The sequence below is a fragment of the Myodes glareolus genome, chromosome 25 (assembly GCF_982192425.1).
Source record: "Myodes glareolus chromosome 25, mMyoGla1.1, whole genome shotgun sequence".
Classification (NCBI taxonomy): domain Eukaryota; kingdom Metazoa; phylum Chordata; class Mammalia; order Rodentia; family Cricetidae; genus Myodes; species Myodes glareolus.
This window is the reverse complement of record NC_142050.1, coordinates 10839605-10863909: the sequence shown is the minus strand read 5'-3', so window position 1 is coordinate 10863909 and position 24305 is coordinate 10839605. Positions and strand designations below refer to the sequence as shown.

The 24305-nt window shown below is 36.7% G+C and overlaps 1 protein-coding gene across 1 annotated transcript in view; it reads left to right on the top strand.

Annotated features, from left to right (window-relative positions):
- Nucleotides 1-24305, top strand: part of Thsd7a (thrombospondin type 1 domain containing 7A) — a 411960-nt gene that overhangs the window by 244308 nt on the left and 143347 nt on the right. The window contains exons 5-6 of the mRNA XM_048448971.3: nt 17560-17715; nt 19215-19427. Of these exons, the coding sequence (XP_048304928.3) occupies nt 17560-17715; nt 19215-19427 (369 nt within the window). The remainder of the gene's footprint in view (nt 1-17559; nt 17716-19214; nt 19428-24305) is intronic.

The window sequence follows — 24305 nt, the reverse complement described above, 5'->3', positions numbered from 1 at the left end:
AAAACCTAACTTTTGTTAACATAATAGTAAGACTGAATAAAAATGGGAAATATCTGGGAAAGAAACTCATTATTTACATGTTTCTGCTAGATATGTTACTTAAAATGACTTGAATCCATTAAGTCATATCTCCTTGACATCTATCAAATGTAATTTGAAAATAAAGGTTCATTTTCAATGAGAAAGATGATCACTTCTTACTGGACTTCTAAAAAACTAAAATAGGAAAGAAATCAAAGTCACTAATTTGTTGTGGTACACAATGTTTCCTGTAATTATATGACTAGGTGTTTAATTAGAAAATAATTTTCCCCAGCACTCTGAAATGAGAAAAGACAAAGCTCAGACTTGAAGCCAGCTTTTTCATAACTAAGTATAGCCACTATTCAAAAATATTTCCCTGCCCTGTGAATCTGCTCCATTGTAACTATACAGGCTAAAGGAGATGTTTATTACTTTCTTCAAACTTCTATTATAAGCTTAGAGCTAGAACTTGTGACCTAATTCAAGAAATTTACCAAACTGTTGGCACACATTTAAATTTTTCTTTATTATACTCACTATTAGTTAGATGTCCTGTCTCTTCACGTTTGTCCTTTGCCCCACACTATTCATCATCGATCCTGAAAATCATTCCACCTCCCTATATTGTTCATATTTCCACATGGCACAGTGGAGCACAGTGAGCATTGCAAAGTACACTATCAAGTGAAGATGTCTTTTGATCTGTGCATAAATGCCGCTTGATGAATTCAACTCACTCCTAAGCCATAAACATGAGTCATTATCCCATGAAGATTATCTACTATGGAGAATCTACATATTTTATAGAAGACTATTATTGTTCTATAAGTAGCCTATTGCTCATGGGGAAACAAGAACCACAATTTATAACTAGTAAATGGGGACTTGATTCTGCAAGTCTAGCATGGAAAGTTCATACCAGGTAATGTAGCAAAATATATCAAGGTAACTTTTTCTTTCAATCATATGAGCTTACTATAACTGATCATTCTTAAAATTAAAATAGCAGATTCATAAGTTCTGACATGCTAGTTCAAATAACTATTGCAAAAGTCAAATTCTTTACTGGACTTGTGAACTCTTTAATTGAGTTAATGTCTAAAAATTCCTTAACTCATTTGTCTTTAGTTCTTTGTGTAAGGTTAAGGACATTTGCTCACCCACTTTGGTTCATTGGTGCCACCCTTGTTCAACTCATGGTCATGCAGTCATGTTGATGAGACTTTATGGATATAACTTTTGATATTACTATGAGAAAAATATCTCACAGTAAACTCCATAATCTCTGGCTCTCACAGCCTTTCTGCCAACTATTACACAATATTCCTTTAGTCTTAGTTACAGAAGAATGTTTTGTACATGCATTCATTGAGACTGGGCTCCACAACTCTGCCTTTTGATTGGTTGTGGTTTCTTGAGTATGGCTGAGAGCATAAGAGGCGGTCTTCACAGGCAGGACCACACCAATTTTTTGTTTACTTACAAACATTTAGCCCTGAAAATATAGTACAAGTAACATTATATAGACTCAACAGGTTATGATTAAATTTATATATATATATATATATATATAAAGTTATATATATATATATATATATATATATATATATATATATATATATATGCTGAAACAATTAATGAAAAAAGAGGCCAAGCTTGATATGGAAGAATTTGGGGTGAGGAAATGAAAAGAAATGGAAAAAAGAAATTAAATTACAATCTCAGAAATAAGCAGAAATACAAAAATATAAAGCTTGAAAATGAAAAATTAGTACCTTAAATTTTGCCTGATTTTCCTTTTTTCTCTAATAAGAAACAGTTTTCAGAGTTAGAGACTTGATTGCACCAGCTTATTGCTCTTCCAGGGGATCTGGGTTTAGCTCCCAGTACCTACATCTGGTGTTTCACAACCACCTGTCACTACACGTCCATGAGATCTGATGCCCCCATCTGGCCTGCAAAGGCACTATACCATATGCTGCATAAAAACTCACAACATACACACACACACACACTCATACACACACACACACAAAAAAAAATTAATAGGAAGAAAAGATGCAGTCTTCTATGCTATTTTTGTTTTATAAAAAATATTGTATGAAATAATAAAATATATTTCTGATTATTTTGGAAATCAATGTAATAAATATTATAATGAATTCACAAAAAAGACTCATTTTAAAGCAATTTCTATAGCTTGTTACTACATTAATATGAAAGTAGATTGCAATGAGGACAAGGAAGAGGACTTAACAAAGTACAGCATTAATGCCTATGTCTCCACTAAGCCCATGTATGAAATTAGAGGAAAGATGTTCTCCAATGAAAGTTGTAAGGCTTTACAAACATATGAGCTTGCCTAAAATACTACCTCTCTTCTGCAGGGGCATTGTTGCAGGGAAAGATAAAAGTTTACCTAGTCAGATGTGCATGCATCTGTAATTCAATATGCTTACAGCGCTCTCTTCATAAAGGCCAGCGGGCAAATTTTCTTTCTGATTTCCAAACCAGAAACTTGCACTTTTCCTATGAAACTGCTTCCTATTATCTCATAAGCACAGGGAACCTCACAATTATTATAATGGTTATGTTTATACTCACTGTTATAAGTTTAGAGATAGAATCTGTGCTCCAAAAGCATTGGTTCACGAGTCAGAATTAAAGTCAACACCTTAAGTTACATAAATATATGCTTGGTGATCATCTTATCCTGAAGACCATATAAGAATGCTAACTCGCCTCTTCCGAGAAATCACATCATTGTCGATTCTGAGTACCCCTGGTATTTCTTTTATGCTTTTGCTATGACTGATAACAAATAGAATATGTTTAAGGACCTTCAATTTTGTTTGAAGTTATAGTGACAGGGAGGAGGAAGAAAAGAGGGATGTTCAATGCTTACAGTATGTGAAACGGTTCTCTAAGTGGTTTGCAATTATTTGCTGATAGAGTCTAAGCCTATGAATAAGTACAATTACTGCTAAGGAATACCCTGGTGGTGAACCAGATGTCCATGACCCCTGGGGAAAGATAACCTTTTCTGTATTCTGCCTACCTGGTACGACACCAGGGGCTCTTGCTAGAGACTCCCTCTAGTGGCACAGCTACTATGGTGTTACCCATTCTCTTGTTCACCTGGACTGTTCAAGTGGTGACCTTTCTCTTAGGGTAGGGGCTTCTGTAGGGGGAGAGCCAAGGAGCTGAATGTATACTTTTAATTGCAGTGCTGTGGATTTAGGATTACTAAGAGCAAACCAGTTGGAAGTTGGAAAAAGATACTTCCCCTCCAGATACTACTTTTAGAATATTTGCCTTAAAAATTCTAATTCAGTCTCAAAGCCAGTGATGTATTAAGGTTACCCTTCTGATGGTGCCAAATATTGTAATTCATGTGTGCATTCACTCCTGTCTGTTTAGCAAGTGCTCTGTGTATTATGGACACTATTATGTATTTTGAAAACGGCTGTTAACAACCCCCACAAAATTCTCTCTGTTGCCAAATGATTTTAATTGAAGGAACCATATTATAATAAACAAGAAAATATCATATAACCATGTGCACAGTGCAGAGGGTTAAAATGGAGCTACTACGTGTTCAGTAAATACTTTATTAAAGAAAAAAATGCGCTCAGTAATGAAGTCAAGTCATCAATAAATATGATTAGCAACTAATCCAAACTCTGTCAGGACTAGCTAGGGACAAAAGACCTAAAGCATGCATAATTATTAATATAACACAAAACCTAGCAAGTAATTATTCAACGTCATCAGCAAAATGCTTCTGACTTCTGTTTCCTGACAATAATGTAACTAATAACATCCCAATAAATAAAACTCTGACATTTGACAAAACATGTACAATAGCTATTTCATACATTTTGTTAAAAAAAAACCAGCCATGATTGTGAACATTGTGAGCAAAGCTTTACAGTTTCATCTGTGTTTCTCCAGAGATTCTTCCTACCACAGAGAAGGAAAGAGAAATGTTGTGTCGGGACGAGCTATGCAAAGGAGTCAAGCATCGAGATTTTGTGCTGCTGCAGTGCTGGGGTCTGAGGATAGGACACAGAACGTGGGGATCTGCTTTGCAGGGCAAGAAGCAGAGTCTAGCTGTCTATACATTACACTCCACAAGTCCTTGACTTGAGTGTGGCTGTCTGTGTACAGGAAGAAAGCTTCCTGGAGGCACAGTGGTAACCTTTAGCTGCACAACTGAGAAGTAAGATACAGTTCGATGTAACGTGAATTCTAATTGGTCTTAATAATAAAAACCCAGATCACATATCAGAGTAAATGCTGAAAGATCAGAGAGACAGAGGAGCAAGCCACAGCCAACTCTTGCCTTGCCAACAACTCAGTCAAAAAAGGGGCTGAACTCCTTGTCTCCACCTGCCTTATATTTCTTTCTCTGACCATAGATATCACTTTCTGCCTGTCTGTACAGACCTCCAGACTTTTATGGTTAGCTAGTGGCTAGCTCCACAATCTGATCTTCAATTAAGCTTTATTTGTTAGAGCACAAAGAAATAATCGCCATAGTCCAGTGTTAACAATATCCAAGTAAGGTAAGCAGTACTTGTTAAATAGATTGGGTTAAAAGTAAGGGCCATACTGTCTCAGTTGAGCTAAAATTTGAAACTAGGCCTAACACAAATGATATCAAACTTTACAGAATCATCACAATCTTTAGGTGTCAAATAAACAATGTATTATAAACAATAGGTGTATCTCCCAGACCCTTTATCATGCATTGTTCATAAAGTAGATTAAATGTTGCTGTCTATGACTAGAAATATAGTAAGACACCCTCCATCAAGAAAAAAAAAATACTGGAAGTAACACTGAAATGGCTCAGATACAAGAATCAGTAGACAAGGGCTGCAAGAAACACCAGCTTAACTGGAAAACTTGTCTAGGAGAATGAATGCACAGGGGTACAAGGAGCTAAGCAGTCATTTAGGAATGTAGAAATAAATGATGCTCCAACTCTGCAATAAATAAACTCATAGAGTGGGCTTAGCAACTAGAGACTGAAAAACAAGTCTAAATCTAAGTGGTGTGAAAGAAAATAGAAAAATCTGTGTTTCAATAAACAAAAAGATTATTGTTCTTGAAGACAGAGAAATAGAAATGATCAGATCTAAAGAAAGGAAAGCACGAATACTAAGCAGGATAGACAAAGGAACAGCAAATGGCTGGTATTAAGAAATGCATGTAGTATGTGTGGTAGTGATATTACAGAGGAAGACTGGTCTGACAGAAAACATGTTAGAATAGATAGCATTCAAAATTTTATCAAATTTGTTGAAAAACAATTCAGCTTACAGATCTATGAAACTCAGCATGTCTCAAAAGAAAGCATACAAAAGCACAACGGTGGGGGTGTATTGGCTTTAATTGTGGCAGACTAGCAACTAAAATGGAAAAATCAAGTGCAATTCACACACGTGAATGGAGGTAACAAATGCGGGTGGAAATCTTGTCAGAGAAAATAGAAAACTTGAAACAATGGAACATCTGCTGAAAAGAAATTCAGAATTCTCTATCAGTGAAAATATCCTTTATTATAAATTATGCCAAGCTGACTTCTTGAAAGAAATGACAGCTAAAAGCATTTCTTATGAAGCTCTTAGGAGTACACAAGTGAAAATAGAATGTGTAAGTCGCGTGCTCTTGGATGATTTATTACATTTCCCTGTGAACGAATTGGTGAGACTTTAAATAAAAGAATCCATTTACTGCAGTGGGATCATATCAGACATACAATAAGTTGTCATTTAATATAATCTAAAATATTAGGTAAAGCCAGTGATTTAGAGTAGGTTATCTTTCAACAAGACTGCTAGATGCTGTACAGAAATAGCTTTAATGCAGGAAAGGTATGCCTACAGTGAGAGCTGAGCCCACGGAACTGGGTGAGAATGCAGGGCTCACTTTCTCTATCCTCCCTCAGAAGATGCTAATTTCCCATGGCTTCATAACCTCCCCCATCTCCTCTGTTGCAGACAGCTTCACCCAGCGGAACTAAATCATGTAGTCTTGAAGAGAAACCCACTTCGCTCTTCATATTAGGAGCTCCTCAGATTTGTTTGATGCCAGGTGGTCAAGCCTAACTCCTGACAAATTAATGTGACTTCCCATCTGCAGAGCAGCTGAGACCACTGTAGAATAATTCCCTCCCAGAGACACAAGCCGAGGAAAACCATGCCTGAGAGGGTCCTATGAGGATTTCAAGAATGGACTCAGAAATGACCTCAAAATAAAAATTAGCTAAATACATTTGATACCAGACCTCTGGGTGTGGATGTTCCTCTCAATATTTTGCCAAGTGTTCTGTTCACATTTTACTCTATGAGAAGCCCCAGAAAGGCAAAACTGGAAGACCAAATCACCACAGTATATTCTGCCCATAGATTTTTCTAATGGGTTATGCTGGCATATTTTCCTCCTCAACCAGTAGTTCTAAAATGCCAAGTGTAGTGGATATTTAAACATGGGGCTGTCATTTTAGCTTTAAGTGACCTGAGACTAGGAAGCACAGCCATTCCATTTCTTTGTGTGATATTTGGAATTTCCCAGAGATGTCTTGAGAATAAATGGAAATTCTGAAAGCTGAAGATGAATACCCTTCTCGTGGAGGTTGATAGGGATATGTTCGTTTTATTGTCAGAGCAAAATCAATTTTAAATACATGGAAATATTGCACTTAAAACATAATGACGATAATAATAACAATAATAGTGATAAGGACTAGAAGTAAAGTTGTTAAACCCGCAAATAAAGATTTAGAAAAAAAATATTGAAGAAATAAGTATGACACTTAAATATCACTTCAATAAAGCAGGCCTGATAATGTGGAAAAACTGCAGGTTGAAGGCCTTCCTGGGTTATAGACTAAGACCGACACAAGCCAGCACACTTGAGTGAAACCCAGTCTCAAAATTTAAAAATTTAACAAAAGCAAAAGACACTGCTCAGGCACTGCTCAGAACATGGTACCTTCCTGACATACGCAAGGTTCTAGGCTCAATTCCCCATACTAAAGACAAGTAATGTGTGTGTGTGTGTGTGTGTGTGTGTGTGTGTGAGAGAGAGAGAGAGAGAGAGAGAGAGTTTTGTATTTTCAACAGAAAAATGTAGATGAAAACTATAGAGAAATTAATAGGCATTATTTTGAATGACTGCAGTTATGCAGTTAGATTTTCCATCAACTGAACATTAATATGAAAGACAAAGAGATGTTTATAAAGGCAAAAATCTTCACAATAGGTTGTAGGAGGGACTATTGATTTGTTATTGGAGATAATTTCAACAGAAACTAGATAAGAACATATCCAATCTACAAGAACATTTAAAAAAATAGTAATGATTTGAGACAGAAAAGGAAAACACTAGAACAGGCCTAGAATAAGCTGAGTTCAGACTTTGCTCAATAGGAATAGCAGAAGAGTCCAAACAGAGCAGTGGGTGGCAAGCTACCTTTTCATTAAATCACATGAATAGCCCTTAAGAATCCTAGTGTTCCTGATGACAACTTATGTTGGAGAAGTTACAGGGTAAAGGAACACTTCTTCTCCATTGCTCGTAGGAGTGCAAGCTGGTACAGTCCCTCTGGATATCAGTATGGTGATTTCTCAGAAAATTAGTAAACAACCTTCCTCAAGACCCAGCAATACCACTTTTGGGTATATACCCAAAGGATGCTCAATTGTGCCACAAGGACATGTGCTCAACTATGTTCATAGCAGCTTTGTTTGTCATAGCCAGAACCAGGAAACAACGTAAATGCCCCTCGACCGAAGGATGGATAAGGAAAATGTGGCACAACAGAAAAAAAAAATGACATCTTGAAATTTGCAGGCAAATGGGTGGAGCTAGAAAACATCATTTTGAGTGAGGTAACCCAGACCCAGAAAGATAGATATCACATGTACTCACTCATAAGTGGTTTTTAAACATAAAGCAAAGAAAATCAGTTTACAAACTGCAATCCCAGAGAACATAGACAACAATGAGGACCCTAAGGGATTTAATCTACATGGGAAATAGAAAAAGGCAAGATCTCCTGAGTAAATTGGAAGCATGGGGATCACTGGAGAATGTTGAAGGGGAGGAAAGAGACAGGGAGAGGAGCAGAGAAAAATGTAGAGCTCAATAAAATCAATAAAAAAAAAGAATCCTGGTGTTTGGACCTTATTCTGAACCATTACCCTACACAGTATGTCTAATCTCCAGCTGATTCTAATGAGCAGCAAGACTAAGAATCTATTCAGTTACTCAGAGAACAATGCTAATTCTTCCTGAAGCATTGTGATTCATGGGCCCTAAAGGGTTATTAGCCTTTACATAGCAAGTTAGGACTGGAGAGACCTAAAAACCAACACAACTAGAGCTGGTTGTTGGGGGATAAACAGAAACAACTGCCTTAGGAAACTTCCTTTTCCCTTCCTCCCTTTTCTCAATAGACTATTTTTATACTTCTGCCTGAAATGGGACTGTACTAGCCTAGAAAGATGAAGTGTGTGTGTGGAGGGGGTGTCATCCTCCACAAAGACAGGCAGGCTTTGAGATCTTCCACGACAGACCATTTAGGATCTCCAGCATCAATCCTCTAAGCAGTTGTATTAATCTGAATACACTGTTTCTTCACAGAACTCACTTTTATATGCTGTGGTAAATAAAAGTGGGTTTAGGAATCAGAAAAGTATCTATGACTCTTTTACCAGTAGAAAGAAGTAATAAACCCCTTAGGAAATTTCTTTGGCTTCTTGTAACCAACGACAATGGCAAGCAATCCTTCACTGGTGTGCATACAGCCGCTCTGGAGTGCTTTTCGTTTCTTTCTGATGGGCAACACGAAGCCAAAGAGAGCCTTGTGGCGTCCTGTGGTTCAATTTAGCTGCAATTCTCAAACTGCTTTGGAAAAATAGCCTGAGTTTTACTGCATGGGGATCATCTGAAGGGCACTTTCAAAGTCCCCAGCCCTAGATTATTCCTAAGTTTTTATTCAAAAAGAGGGAACCCATGTTTTTGGAAAATGATTCCTAGAAGTCCACTTCTTCTTCCCTTACCTCATGTGCTGAAGACTGAAAACCTACTGTTCCAAACCTCAGCATGGATCATGAGAATCATATCTGCGCCTCGGGATTTTCTCACATCTCAGAAAGTTATAGTACCTCATGAAGATAGTATCACGGCAACAACTGGTGTTTATTTTTATTAGAGCTGAAATGCTTGTCGTGCTTTACTGCAGTTTTTTGAAGAAGACTTTGCACAGATTTGACAACAAATTCAATCAAGAGTGGACAAGGAAATATCACCCATCATGTTACAGCCTGACAAAGAAGGAGCATAGAAGGAAATTTCTGTTGTTTTAATGTGGTCAATATTTGAATCCAACCTGCGAGTTCAGATGGCAGCTGCTGGAGGATTGGATTAAATGAAGATAAAGCAAAGCCAAATAGGAAGTGAGGGGGATTGCCATAATGAGTGTGGAATAGAGTACAGTCCACAGACACACTGAAAGGAGGCGTGAGACATAGATTCACTATAGTACAGGGAGTCAGGAGCAGTGAGACACAAGCCAGTGCAGTCAATCTACCTATGACATGTTTAAAATAATTCTCTGAAGCCATTCTTGTCTCCTCTTTCTTTATTACAACTGCTCAGGAAATCCCCCTTTCTCTATTTTCTGTATTTGTTCTGTTCCACTAGCAAACTTGGGTCTAAGCCACTTGTCCCATGTTGTAGTATTGAAAAGACTCCTAGTGAATAAACCCATATCTCTGTCCTCACAACCGATACTCCACCCACCAACAGAGCATCAGTTTAGATATAGTAAGTTGTCACATTGTTTCTTGAGTCACTTCATCTGTGAAAATTTGTACTAGTAGCCCTAGCAGAATGAAAGATACAGTTAGTTGCGTAGCTGCAGTAGCTAATGAGGTAGATTAGCCAGTGTGTGGAACTGATTGAAAATATTATTTGACTTGATATTCACTTTTTTAAACACTAACTTTTAAGAAGACTGTATTTCTTCGAATTTCTAAATGCTAATGTTCTATCATATTTTGGGTAATATGCATGTTGGGAGGTGATTATTTTAATTTACAGTATCTATTCACACCTTTCTTTTAGTTAGGGCCATTATAAGTGGAAATTTGAGTCAATAAGAAGTGTTGAAAGATTTCAGTAGGAGTTTTTATATGTGATATTCTACAGTATGTCCTGTTTCAAAGAGGGAAATGCAGGAAAAATTGTATTTGCAGGGAAGCAACAGATGGTGTGTCTGTGTAGTAGGATTGGAGGCTCCAGTCAAGCTGCTGACATAATATGTTAGGTTTAAATACTAACAATGATTGCCGTTTCTCTAGAGATGTGTATTTTGAAAATCTCATGTTTATGAGTGCCCTTATCTTTTATGAAACAGGGTCAGTGAGAAAATGTCTCCTTTTGTTTCTGTAAGTAGTTAAACAGATTGTACCATTCTATTTTATGAGTCACACCATGACCACAGTTGCTTCTGTGACCCTGAATCTGGAATTGCTTCTATGTTCCTGAACATGACTGATGGCAACAGGAAAGGAACACCACACAAGTCCTTGAAGTGAAAGAAGAGGTCAACCAAAGACTGGGCCCTTAGAGAAGTTTTTCTTCTTTCAGATGATAATGCCACAGTGTTCAAGGAATTGAATGGACCATGGGAAGGGCTAACTCCTGTGAGACAGAACAGAGTCTGTATGGAAAGAATCAGTCTCACTTAACTTTCCAGCTCAGCAGTGAAGGCTGAAGCCAAGACCACTAACAAGTCCTATACTGTGATGCTCTCTGATTCTTCTGACAGGCAGCATTCTCATAAGAAGAGCAACTGTGTTGTGGTCTGTTGTAGGGAGGCTGCTTGTTGGTTCCTGGCTGCTCAGCCCATGAAATAATCACACAGAAACTATATTATTTAAATCACTGCTTGGACCATTAGTTCTAGTTTCTTACTACCAAACTCTTACATCTTAATTTAATCCAAATCCATTAATCTGTGCATCACCACAAGGTCGTGGCCTACCAGCAAAGTTTCAGTGTGCCTGTGCCCAGGGGCAGCTCTATGGCAACTCTCTGACTCTGCCTCTTTTCTCCCAGCATTCAGTTGAGTTTACCCCACCTACCTCTATTCCCTGTGCAGGCCCAAGACAGTTTCTTTATTAACCAATGGAATTCACAGAATACAGAGGGGAATCCTACATTACTGATCTTGCTCTCCTGGTTAAGAGTCTACTGCCTTGGAAGTTTTCATCTACCTTTTAAAACACTGCTGATAGCTAATCACTAAAGAACACCAAAGGTTAAAGCAAAACAATTCCCAATGGTTCAAATTCACCCTGGACTACATAGTGATTTCTAGGCTAGCTTGAGATATGGTCTCAAAAATCTTGACTCAAAAATCCTAAACAATAAGACAAAATAAAGCCATCTATAAATAAATCTTAAAATAATCAATGTTAATTTGCTAGCTCTTTCCTCACCAATAGTCTCTTCTGTTTCATAATTCTGACGTTAAAGCTAGAATCTACAGCTGAAAAGGATAAGAAAAGAATATTTTTTTAAAATAAAGGGAACAAAAATCCTGTATTGGAATATTTTAGAAGAACCTCATGCAAGTTTCTGAAACACATCTATGATCACATTCACTTTGCAGTTAAAAACAGGCAAATTCAAGCACAGTCTGATTCCTAAGAAAGTGACTTTCAAACGAATCACCGAATATTAAATATTCTAATGAAAAGTAAATGAGGAACTTTTGCAAACACCTAATTTAGGATCTCAGCACTGTGCAAGAAGCTATCCTAGCAGCGCTAGGATCACTCTCCAAACAGTAACGATCTTTGGGTCACCATGGATGGCTTGGGTGAAAATCAAGGCTAGTAGATAAATGGAATTTGTTTTTTTCATCCACTCAGTCAGTCTGTCTCCAGCTTTTAATTGGAGAATGGAGGCAATTAATTTTAGAGGTATTAGTCACTGAAAAATGGCTGTTGATTATAGTTATGTTTTTGTTGGTGATGGTGGTGATGTTCTCAGGAGTACTTTGTGTTGCAGTAATTATAGCTTTATTGCTTTATTTATTTTCTTTCTGCAATCTGTTTGCTATGCTTATCTCTCTCTTCAGCAGAGTATTGCTTCCTGTATTCTGTTCAGGTTGTTTAGTTGTTAGACTATGTTGGATATAAATGGTTTACGTCTGTTTGTTTCATTGAAATTGTTTCTTTCTCCTTCAGCTATGGCAGATAATTTTGCTGGATTAGCATTTGTGCTCTTTTAAAACTTAGAATGCATTGCTATAGGTTCCTCTGGCTTTTAAAGTTTGCATTGAGAAATCAACTGTTAATGTAATTTCCTTTATATGGTCTTGCAAGTTTTGTTTCTTTTCCAGTTCTCAATACTCTTATTCTGTATACTTTGAATTTTAACTCTGATATGCTGCTGAGAGTTCCGTTCTCTGCTATTGTCCAGTTGGTGTTGTGTGTGCTTCTGACATCTGTATAGATGTATGGTTTCTTTGTTTATGTAAGTCTTCTGTAATTTTGTTGATGAACTGATCTTTGCCATTGGTCTAAAATTTCTCTTCATTTATTCTTATAAGTAAAAGACTTTTTCTTTCCTTCTTTCTTGGTCTTTCTGTAGTTCTTTGTTTAGAGGTGGCAGCCCACAAAATTTCCCCATTCCATGTTAGCCAATCCATTGATAATATGATTTTTCTGGCCTTATTAATATAACTGCTTCTAGAAAAGACGGTTTAATGGAAGACATTCTGGTATTTTGGTTCTTAAAATCTTTCTGTCGTGTCTTCTCTGGTGTCCTCTTAGACGTAGAGGCAGCAATTATAATATAGATATATCTGTCAGAACTGAACTCCACACAATCTATGATGGTATTCATTTTCTGTAAGAAAGGCTTCTTTGATGACAGACAACAGTTACACTTACCTTTGGGTCTGCAGATATAATTTGAGCCATAGTAAGGAATTTTACTAGTCTAGAAAATTGCTAGTAGTAGATTGCTTTCTAAGGTTCATGACCTCTGTAGCTCTAGAAAGCTGTTAAGGTTTCTAGTACCACATATTATTTCTCTTCTGTTTGGTAAGCCTTGAGTAAAGGTACAACAGGTAGCACCAACATGTCAGTAGTAACCATTAACTATCTAACTGAACTAAAGGCTGATTTCTGTGTTTTCATTTTCTTCATAGCCTTTGTTTGTTTGGTCTAATTCCTGTACTTTATCTTAGAGTCTTTATCTTCTCTTTGATTCATTTGACTTTTGAGACTTTCCCTTGAGTTTTCTAGTTCAGTTATTGAGTTTTTCAATTCCACGTTTATTCCAGCTTGAGTTAAGTTTAAGGTTTCTACATATTTAGTGAATTCTCTTTTCAAATCCTGGATTATTGTCATCACTTTCATCAACCTTATGTTTGTGTTATGGGGGATGAGGGACATCACTTGGGCGTTTAGTTCACTGAGTTGTTTGTATCATCTTTAAACTTGAATTCTTTGATGTTTTTATTGTTCTTTTAAATTTTCTGTCCTGGAGTTCAGATAGATAATTATCTTTGGCAGACATTTCTTTAGGACTAATGGGTTTGTGGGAGGAAATACTTCCATGGTCTTTTATACTCCGCAGTTTTGTGATGAAATCTGTGCCTGTGGACCTGTTTTTTGTTCTGTGTCTGATGGATTGGAGCAGAGCACAGGATGTATGGGTCAGATTTGGGCCTAAAGGTAAGATATGGCTTAGGTAGAGAGAAGTCAGGCAGCTTCAAGGGGCTGAGCTGGCACATAGGATGTGTCATGGCCCAAACCTGAAGTTTGGCAGTAGATACGGTGTCAGGGAGTTCCATGGGGGGAGAGATCAGGCAAGCTTACCCATTTAGTTCCTATCGTAAGATGTGCAGGACCTGATTTGGTGGAACGACTGCATGTAGAACACAGGGTTCCTGTAGTGTCCTAGCTACAGCCTAGATATTGAATACAAAGCAAAGCTGTCCAGACTAGGCCCGGGCACTGGATGTGAGACCCTGAACGTATCTTGGGGATTGGAAAAGGTGTGTGGAGGTGAGGGAATGACTTAGGTGGAGTCACATATCTACATCCTGGCACAAAATATGGGGAACCTGGGGTAGAGAGGTTGAATGTGGCACAGTTAAGATTTGTAGGTTGTGGATGGGCTGTGAGGTACTAGCCAGAGCTTAAAATGAGAACATGCAACAAGAAGTTGCCAGATGAGGCCAGAGCACTGGACATAGAGCCCAAGTTAAGTGTGTTGCATAGGCATACTCTTCAAACTCACATTTACCTGCAATATCCAATGTCAGTATTCGGACAATTCAGATTGTATATTAGTTTTGTCACATTTTACCATGATAAAGTGAATGTAACAGGACAGAATTATCTAAAAATAAAATATTAGTTTTAAAAATTATATGTTGACAATTTAATGGAAGTAGAAGTCTTAATGTTTGTCTCTTCTAATAATATGTTTCCTTTTAAATTGCTCTGAACACACAAAGTCCAAAAATATTTCAGACCTACAAATGTTTCACTGTGTGTTGAGTTTTGTTTCTTTGTTTTGATGTCCCCAAGAAATTCTGACACTGTAACCTCATGAAGCATAAAGTGTACATTTAATTATGTTTAAATCTTATAATAAAACACAATATATTAATATGTCAGCAATAAAACTTAAAACTGTATTAGATAAATTTTATCTTCATCATGTTACAAGCAAAACTTAAGTCACAAGAGTGAAAACTGGTCCGTCTAGATTTCATATCTCAGTGTTTGACAATATAAAGCCAGTGAAAAATATTGAATCATCTAATATATATTTATATATATATATGAAACATGGGACAACAGCAATTATAAAATTAACATAATTTTTAGAAATTCAAGTTCTGTTGGAGATTTACATTAATCAATACATAAAATGGTTATAAGAAAACAGACAACAAAAGGACTATAAATATATACAAACATGTTTTTTTCTTTCTATCTCTGATTAATGAAAAGGTTTTATGTGTAAAATTATATCTACTAAATAGAAATCAGTTAGAAGATATATTATCACAGCATTGACTTAGTTGACTTAACAGTTGAGCAAGACTCAAGAGTATTTGGCAGTAACAGTACTCTCTTTAACCCTTATTCATCACTTCCTCTTCTAAATGCCCAGGAGTTTTGTGGACAAATTATTAATCCATTTGGAATGCATCAAAATTAAAATTAAGCTTCTGATAAAAATAAGTAAAGGTGGACACACAGGGTTTTGACCTAATACAGTGGGCTGGGAGGATTGTAATAGCCAGAGAAACAGAGTTCATAAGAGTGTGTCTTCAAAGAATGTCAGAAGCTATACACATGAAACCTTACCAGCATGATTGCCTAAGCATGAGCTATGCAAGAATAACACCAAGAGGCATTCAAACATGGATGGAGAAAACTCAGGAGGCCTCAATTCTAGACAAAAAAACTACAGGCCATTAAGAAATGCTGAAATCTGAAATAATAGTCTTCCCCAAGGTATTTGACACCAATTGGTTAGCTAACACAACATGATCAGCCCTGCAAGCATACATATGTAACATTATATAGATGGATCAGAATGCATTCATTATACTTGGAAATATATGTATATGATATAATGGAAAACAGGCCATGAATTTGAAAAAGAGAAAGGTGAGGTTTGTAGGACAGATCAGATGGGAGAATAGGAAGGGGGAAATGATGCAATTATATTATAATTTCAAAGCTTTAGAAACTATTCAGATCTCGGTAAAGCAAGTTTTTTCAGTGTCAAAGATTTTACAAATTAAGGTTTTTATTTGTTTTAATTTTCAGTGAATTCAACTTGATATTACATATTTTTCTCTCTAGTATAATCTTCAATTAGATTGACTATTGGAAAATATGTATCACTATGTCTTAGAATTTTTATATTCAGAGAAATGAAAAAATTATTTATATATCTTCTGTCAATGATATGTAGAGTATTTTCACTGTTAGAAAGCATTAAAATCCATCATTCTTGACATTGTCTTGTATAAGATGCACTTGCAACATCCCTAGACTTGAATGAGAATATTTGCTGTGCTTCAGCTAACCAAAGCTTTGGTGCCCTGTCAATTATTTCCACTGTGGTGTGTGTAAGAAATGGAAGGAAAAAGCTTGTTGGAGTAAAAAGCAAAAATAAAGCCTGGAATACTCTTCTAAATATCAAGTGTAGCCATGAGAGGAGTCAACATCATATCCCCGAGGAGCCATTTGTGTTAGCTGTGTTTACGTGTCCAGGAACTTGAGGGACACTCAAGTACTTGAACCTGTCTTATAGTTTTAACAAGACATGAACATTTTAAGTACTTTTATTTGAAAGTTAGATAGCAGTTTAAATTATTTTAGTTCCCTATGAGTATCTAGATGCCGTCTTGCACATTTGGAAACTGACAGTATTCCCTCACAATAATGAGGACTATCCAGCACCACTTATTTAAGTCCTTTATTCTACAAGACTGGGCTATCCAAATTATCAGAGTTAAGCTCTCTTTTCTAAAGGAAGATGTAGCAAAAACATTTTTGAAGTGATAGTAATTACGGCTATTAATGGTAAGCAACTGGTGATAGATAATAAATACAGATGTAATTTTCCTGTCCTGTCCATGAAACTTTATATTTCTCCTTGGATCATTCATTTTAACCAGTCAATATAACCAATTGTATCTATTATAATCTATGGATAGATCTTTACATTAGCTGTTTAATATATGTAGATACAAAGATAGTTAACGGCAGCTATCTAATGTAGAGTAGAAAATGAGGAAATGGCAAACAACATTTACTTATTTTTTTATCAACTTATGAGTAAGCATAAATAACTGTAACTCAGACTCCTTAGCAGCTCTTAGATTTGCAGATATTCAGATAATAGGGTGGACAAAATTTCTGGGGAATCTTTGGATCAACTTCAACCTGAAAGTCAAAGGTACACCATTGGATCTACTTTTCAGCTACGTCCATGCGACACCTCGCAAAACAGTAGGCCTTAGTGGAAAGGAGTTTGTTCTACTAGAAGCCAATAAATGGATTTTTTTTTCATGTTTATTAAAGTTATGTGCCTTTTCCTACCATTCCCAGTCCTCTAAAGAAGCACTCTGTTTAGAATTTGGATGTAAAAGTTTAGAATTCTCCTGAAGAATTACTTTGATAGCTAGAAGAGTTGCATTTGTTTTACTAACTCCAAGGCCTATCAGTTATAAATCAAACAATTTATGTGATTTCCAGTCCAGTTTTATTTGATGGCATGCTTCTTTTTCACTTAGCCTCTTCTTTCCCCTTAGTTCTTTTATTCTCAGCAAATAGCAGAGAAATCTTGAGCTAATATCTTGGTGACACATCTTCAGTTTATCTCCTCTGCACTTAAAAATTATAGTGTCGACCATAACATCTATCTTTGTGTGAGTATTAAGAGATGTCTGTATTTTTCTCCTAACAGCTTCAAAACCAGTGGACTCGAAATTATGCAGTGGCCCTATTCCTAGCACCATGCAGCTCTGTCACATTCCTTGTCCGGTTGAATGTGAGGTTTCACCTTGGTCTGCCTGGGGACCTTGTACTTACGAAAACTGCAATGACCAACAAGGGAGAAAAGGTAGGAAATGTAGCATCCTTGGTATTCTGTCAAACCTGCCATAAGTTCATGTGAACAATTGCCATGCTGTATTTGGAAAACGTTGTTTCTTTGTAACCATCATTTGCCACCTGTGGCCCCTCTATCACTGATTCATGAGCTGGGGAGAAGGGGATATGGCACAGATACCTTATTTAGGACTTAGCATTTTATAGTCTTATTCTTTGTCCTTTGGTCAGTTGTGAATCTTTGTGTTAATCACTATCACTGCAGAGGCTTCTCTGATGAGAATTTAGAGACTTATTTTTCTTTGGGTTTAATGATAAATCATAAAGGATTGTTTTAATACTATGTCCATTTAGCAGAACACTAGTTTCAAGTTCTCCCCTAGGGCATATATCCTACATAGCTACAGTTTCTTGGTCTGATAATTTGTCAAATATGGGTTTTGTTTATGTGAAGTGGGCCTGAAATCCAATCAGAAAGTGGTTTGTTACTTCCATAATATTTATGCCACTATTGAACCAGTAGATATGTCTTCCCAGGCCAGTTATTATTGACTCTTTCAGGGTCAAAGCTGATAAGATGGATGGCTACTATTTCTTTATGGGGTCTGTGCACAGCACATTCTATGAGTATTTGAGTGTGTCTAAAGTTTCCAGACTGATACAAGCATAGATTCTCCTGGTCTACAACTCACACAGTATCTTACCATCAAGTTTTGAATGATAGTCAAGAGCACTGGCAATGGCCTATAATGTTTGAGAATCTATGACACCCAGTAGCCATCAATCTCAAAAAAGAAAGTTCATTCTTGTGGCTGAGTGTTTTGTGACAATATATGATGACTAGCCAGAATATCCTTCTATTATTGAATAACTATATTTAAACTCATTTGTATGTGAATTTATTTTCGGAGAATTTTCCACTAAGTTTCCATATGAATTTCCACAAGGTCTTCTGCAAGTTAGTCTGTTCCTCCCATGTCCTACTCTTCCATCCCCTCACAACATTCAATACTTCATTCTAAGAGAGGTAAACCAGACCCAGAAAGTCAAAAGTGGTATGATTCCTCTCACTTATGATATTAGCTTGAAACCTTTAAATATGTTCATTTATGTCTGAATGCCATAAAGAGTGGAAAATAAGTATAAGACCTTAACCAGTAGAAGGGGCTTTAAGGTGTGGGGGAGAATGCAGTGGTATAAAGGGGCAGAGGGGAATAATTGGACCATAAATAGTTTTGATTCTTCTTGCTCCTTCCTTCTTTCCCTTTGTCCTTAGTTCCTCCCTCTCTCCTCTCCATCTCTCCTTTCTTCCTTCTTTTCTTTCTTCTATCAATAAATGATTGGTTGTCCCACACTTTGCTTCAATTTGGTAATATATACACCGGCATCCAGTTCCCTCATGACTCTTCCTTCTACCCTCATCCAGCATTCACTCTGAGATTTAAATCATCTTTATGAAATAGTAGAACTCTGGCATTAACAATAAATTTATTTCCTTCCCTAATGACTCAGGATTCAAACTAAGGAAGCGGCGCATTACGAATGAGCCCACTGGAGGTTCTGGGGCAACTGGAAACTGCCCTCACTTACTGGAAGCCATTCCCTGTGAAGAGCCATCCTGCTATGACTGGAAAGCAGTGAGACTTGGAGACTGTGAGCCAGATAATGGAAAAGATTGTGGGTCTGGAACTCAAGTTCAGGAGGTCGTATGCATCAACAGTGATGGTAAGACACATGCTTTGTCATAGTTTATTGAAATGCTACTCAGCATGGATGTGACTTTACATTATGTTAAAATCAGATGAATTTATGTCTGTCTCTCTCTTTCTCTCTCTCATTGTTGCTGAGTATAGATATTTCATCAACTACCCATAGTATTAATTTTATTTTTCATTTATATTAATAATATTTTGGTTGTTATATATTTGTAATACATGGTTTGATGTTTCATAAGTGCATTTTCTGTGCATTTGCCCCCTATTAGTAATCATAATACTATGATTTCCCTCTCTTTTCTCCTTCCTCCTCCTGTTAGTCTCCTTCACCCATACCGCTTCCTGGTCTCATGTCATATAGACATATAAGATTTTATTGATCTCTATAAAAGTTTAGAATCCACAAATGATCCAAAACTTGTGATATTTGTCTTTCTGAGACGGACACAATTCACATAACACAATTATCTTCAGTTGTAAACATTTTCATGCAAATAATAGTTTCATTATTCTTTAGGGATGAAATATTCCGTTTTGTATCTACCGCATCGTCTCGAACCATTCCACTCTCAATAGACACAATACTTTTAACTTTGAAAGTAGAGCATATGAAGTTGGATAAGATAAATTAACATCAGTGAAAGACTGTTTTAAAGAACAAACTTTAAAATAACAAGGAAAGGCAAAATTTTTTTCCGTTTGCTTGCTTATAATACAAATAAATAAATATAAATAATCAAAAGGATCACTGGCATGACTCCAGAACTCCTGTATTCCCACTAGATCTGTCTTAATGGTAAAATTTTGTCTCTGAGCCCACATGTCGCAAGGCCTACCACAGCGCAGTGTGTCTAAATCAGTGTCTCCTCCCTTCCAGGTGTTCAGTTTAGCCAGTAGAGGGTTGCTGTCCACAAAGTTCTTTTTGTCAACCAGCATACGACCTTGGACTTTACAATTAGTTTTTATGTAGGAAAATACTATTTCCTGATATGATATCTGACATAAGACATTTACATTCTTCCTGAGAATGATGCTCCTTTGTGGGATAGAACTCCCTACACTCAGCAATTCTTGAGCCACATTTTGAATCATAGGGCACTCAAAGTCAGAGTTTAAGCCCTCTGGACAGATCATCTTTAAGAGTCCTGCTCACTCTCAAATCCCATGGCATTGCATCTCAGTGAAGTGTGAGCACTGAACCCCAGAGTCCCATGGTCTGACAGTTTCTGCTGTCTGCAGCATATGCGGAAGCATCCTGGGGCCTCCAGAGGGGCACTGCAGCATCTGGCCGCCGTCATAATTCCTTCCATCCTATTTTCTTCCAGCAAGAAAATTGTTTCCTCTTGTGTCTCAGTCACTGCTCAGTAGTAAGAAGAATTCTCTCTGAGGTGGGAAACAGACTTGCTACCACTGAAATAAGCTTTTCACCTTTTGAACATAATCGGGCATCCTGCCCAGTGTCTGCAGTCGTCACACAGGGCCACACTGGGTAGAATCTCAGCTGATACTTGAAACTGAAACATGGAGAAGATTATTGCTCCAGATCTCTCAGGATGAATTTATGTGCCCTGCTTTGTTTTATGAAGTACAACAAGGTATAATGCATCCTGTCTTTAGCTTTCCCCTGTTCTGCTCTAAAGCAGAAAGAAAGGGAGACAAAGATTAGCACTCTAAGCCTAGCACAAGGGAAAGCAAACCCAAAGAAAGAAATCATCTTTGTCTCTCTTTGAGCACAACTGAGAACTCACACTTCAAACCCTAATTTGAATTGAGTCCACTTTATAGTCTCAATTGCTGAAAATCAATCAGTGATATTTAACTCTCCTTTTACTATCTCTTCTTAATTTCATTCCTCTGTTCAAATAACTTCTCTTGCCCTTCTAAAATCCGAGGAAGGTATTCAAGTCTCAAAGATTGCAGAATGAGTATTTTAATATAGCAAAAAAAAAAAAACTCCAACAGAAGTGAATTAATCATCAAATTTCAGCCTCCATGTTAGCCTATCACAAAATAATCAGACCTATCTGGTTTGATGCAAATATCTTAATGAATATCATGCAAACTGAAAATATTTTATATAGGGGAGGGGCCACCTGTTTAAATAATAACAGTGGTTAACTTTAATTTTTTTTAAATTGAAAAGTTTTAATAATACAAATAATCATATCTCCCCCTTTTTATGGAATATTTTTAAAAAGCAGAAATATGTTAGATAAGTCCAATTGTATTACAAAATACTGTTTGTTACGAGTAAAACAGAAGTTGGTATCTCATAATATGTGTGAGTTCATTTCCCTTTGTCTATTGAAAAAATGAATTAAATCAGCTAAGGGGTGTGCATATATTGTCCAATTGTCACAGTTTTTCTTTAATAGGATATCTCTTCCATCAGTACATTGACCTTGCACACCGTAGCCAATACTAATTTGTGAAAGGTGTAATTTAGGCTCAGTTATAGAGATAGACAAAGTCAAGCAAATCTTTAGAATAAATCTAAGAGTTTGCTAACATTTGTACGTGACTGATCCATAGCTGTTCTGAAAGTGTGTGAGCAAGACTAGAGACTTGTAAATCCTGCTCCCGAACCATCCTGTGGTCACCTGGTAAGTGTTTAGCAGCTGTACCAAATGTTGCTTTGTAATTAAATTGGGCCCAGGGAATTAACATTGATTAGTAGTGCAGACTCTACCCTCAGGCTGGAGCTGCAGCTATAGATTTTGTTTTATAATTAAGTTAAAGTTCAACTAGGGACACGAAGAATTAGAGACAATGAATCTGGGAAATATTTAACAGAGTTTTCTGGTCCCACATTCCTCACAAATTTCACAACTTTGTTAATGACACAAACCATCTGAAGTGTCTGCTTTGTTCTGAGGTATTCTTATGTGGGCTTCCAGAGACCATTAGGGCTTCTGCTGCTCTTCATTCTCTAATTGTCTTGTATGGAACAGGGCTGAGGACAGTGATGAGAAGGGCCAAGGGAGTTGTATGCAGATTCTCTTGCAAATGAGGGCATGTAGCTGAATTGCACAGGGAAGACAATCTCAGAAGAGATAAACATCGTATATGTAGCCAAAGCTGAAGATCCTGAATGAAGCCAGTGCCAGATCTCTAGTACAATAGGAAGCCCTGCTTCAGAGGTAGAGGAAAGCAGAATCCTATCTTGTGTTAAACCTTTGAGAATATTCAATTTCATCCTTAGTTCCCATGATATATTTATATTTTACTTAAAGGTATACACTTTGTGAGCTAAGGGTGTTTTGTTTCCAAATTGGTTTGTTAGGTGCAGAACAAACGCCACTAAACTGAATAGAAGTGTGATAGTTTATTTCAGTTCTTGGGAGGCTGACAGGAACAAAAAGAGTTCAAGCAGGTTTGAACTACATAGAAAGCTCTAAACTAATCTGAACTATGAGAACTGTCTCAGGGTAACAAATGAATAAAATAAATAGGCGTTTGGGGAAGCTTTAGTAGTATGGCTTGAATATATAAGCAAAATAGTAATTTTTTATATTCCTCATGAAAGAATGAAAGAATCATGGCATCAATGTTTTCTTACAGGGATCCATTTCAGAATGTTGACATTGTTCTATATGAATGACCCCAAACTCAGTGTTCTTGCTTAATCTTATAAGCAGCTAAATCTCAGCAGCAGTTTCATATGTTGATAGCTTTGTTCTGTCTTTTTTACTTTACTCTTGTTAGTAAATGTTACGTAATTAATGATTGAAACAGACACAATTCACTCTCATATCTAATTCATAATTTTATGAAGACAAAAAATATATTTGTGAGACTAGTAAGTGACTCTGATGCTGAGGTACATCACAGTCCTATAAATAATATTGTAATTTAGTCAGTATGATGCCTCATTCCATAAAATTACAGGTGTAGTTGTGAACACAGGAAAGAATTGCTTTCTTGGACATGGTTTGGTCATTCTCAAATGGAATAACTATTCCACCCAAAGACTCAGTGCCATAGCCTTCTGGCTCAATTTTCAAAATACAGAAGAAAACCTGCTTTATGGTTAGAATCTGAAATGTCACCCACAGGTTCATGGGCTTGAGCCCTTTATCTCTAGCTGCTGGACTTGTCTGAGGAGATTGTAGACTGTTTAGGATATGGAGCAAAGCAGGAGGAAGAGGGTCATTGGGGCTAGCCTTGAGGTTTCTTGTCAGACCCTGCCTCCTATCCTAGCTCAATTTCCTTTCTTTCAAATATATAAAGTGATGAAGAGTCTCAACTGCATGCTTCTACCACTATGCTTTCCCTTTCCCACCATGAAATAATGAACAGTCTGAAACTGTGGACCAAAATGAATCCTTCCCTATATCAAGAAAAATAAGGGCATATACCTTTTCAATATCTTAAGGGAAACAAAAGAATAAATATCTAGTAAAATATTGGACATTTTACTTCTAAATAGTAGGATCCAAAGTAGAACAGATGACACAATTTGTTATTCTATTTTAAGCACCATGTATATAGCCACAGAATGGGAAAAAATAATATATGCATACAATTTATAAATGAAAGTAATTAAGAATGAAAACAGTGAGTAACCTGGTTTAGAGTTACATTATGTTGGGATTACCGTGAGGTGAACTTCAAAAGAAGACTTCTGCTTGTTTGGAGAAATATTTCAGTTTATCATTAAAAGTATTAAGAGAGCTGAATAAAAACACACACATGAGGTTCTATTATTTTTGGCAGTGACTTATCATGTAGCTACCTAATCTTTTCAGAAATTTTAATACTAATTTCTCCCCTCTGTAATGGGATGTGTGCCTATCCCTATTTAAGTGGAAGAAAGAAAAGATGCATCCTATTTTCTCTGAGAACTTCCTGCTACCATTCTTCATTGATCCTTCGTAGTCAGTATCAA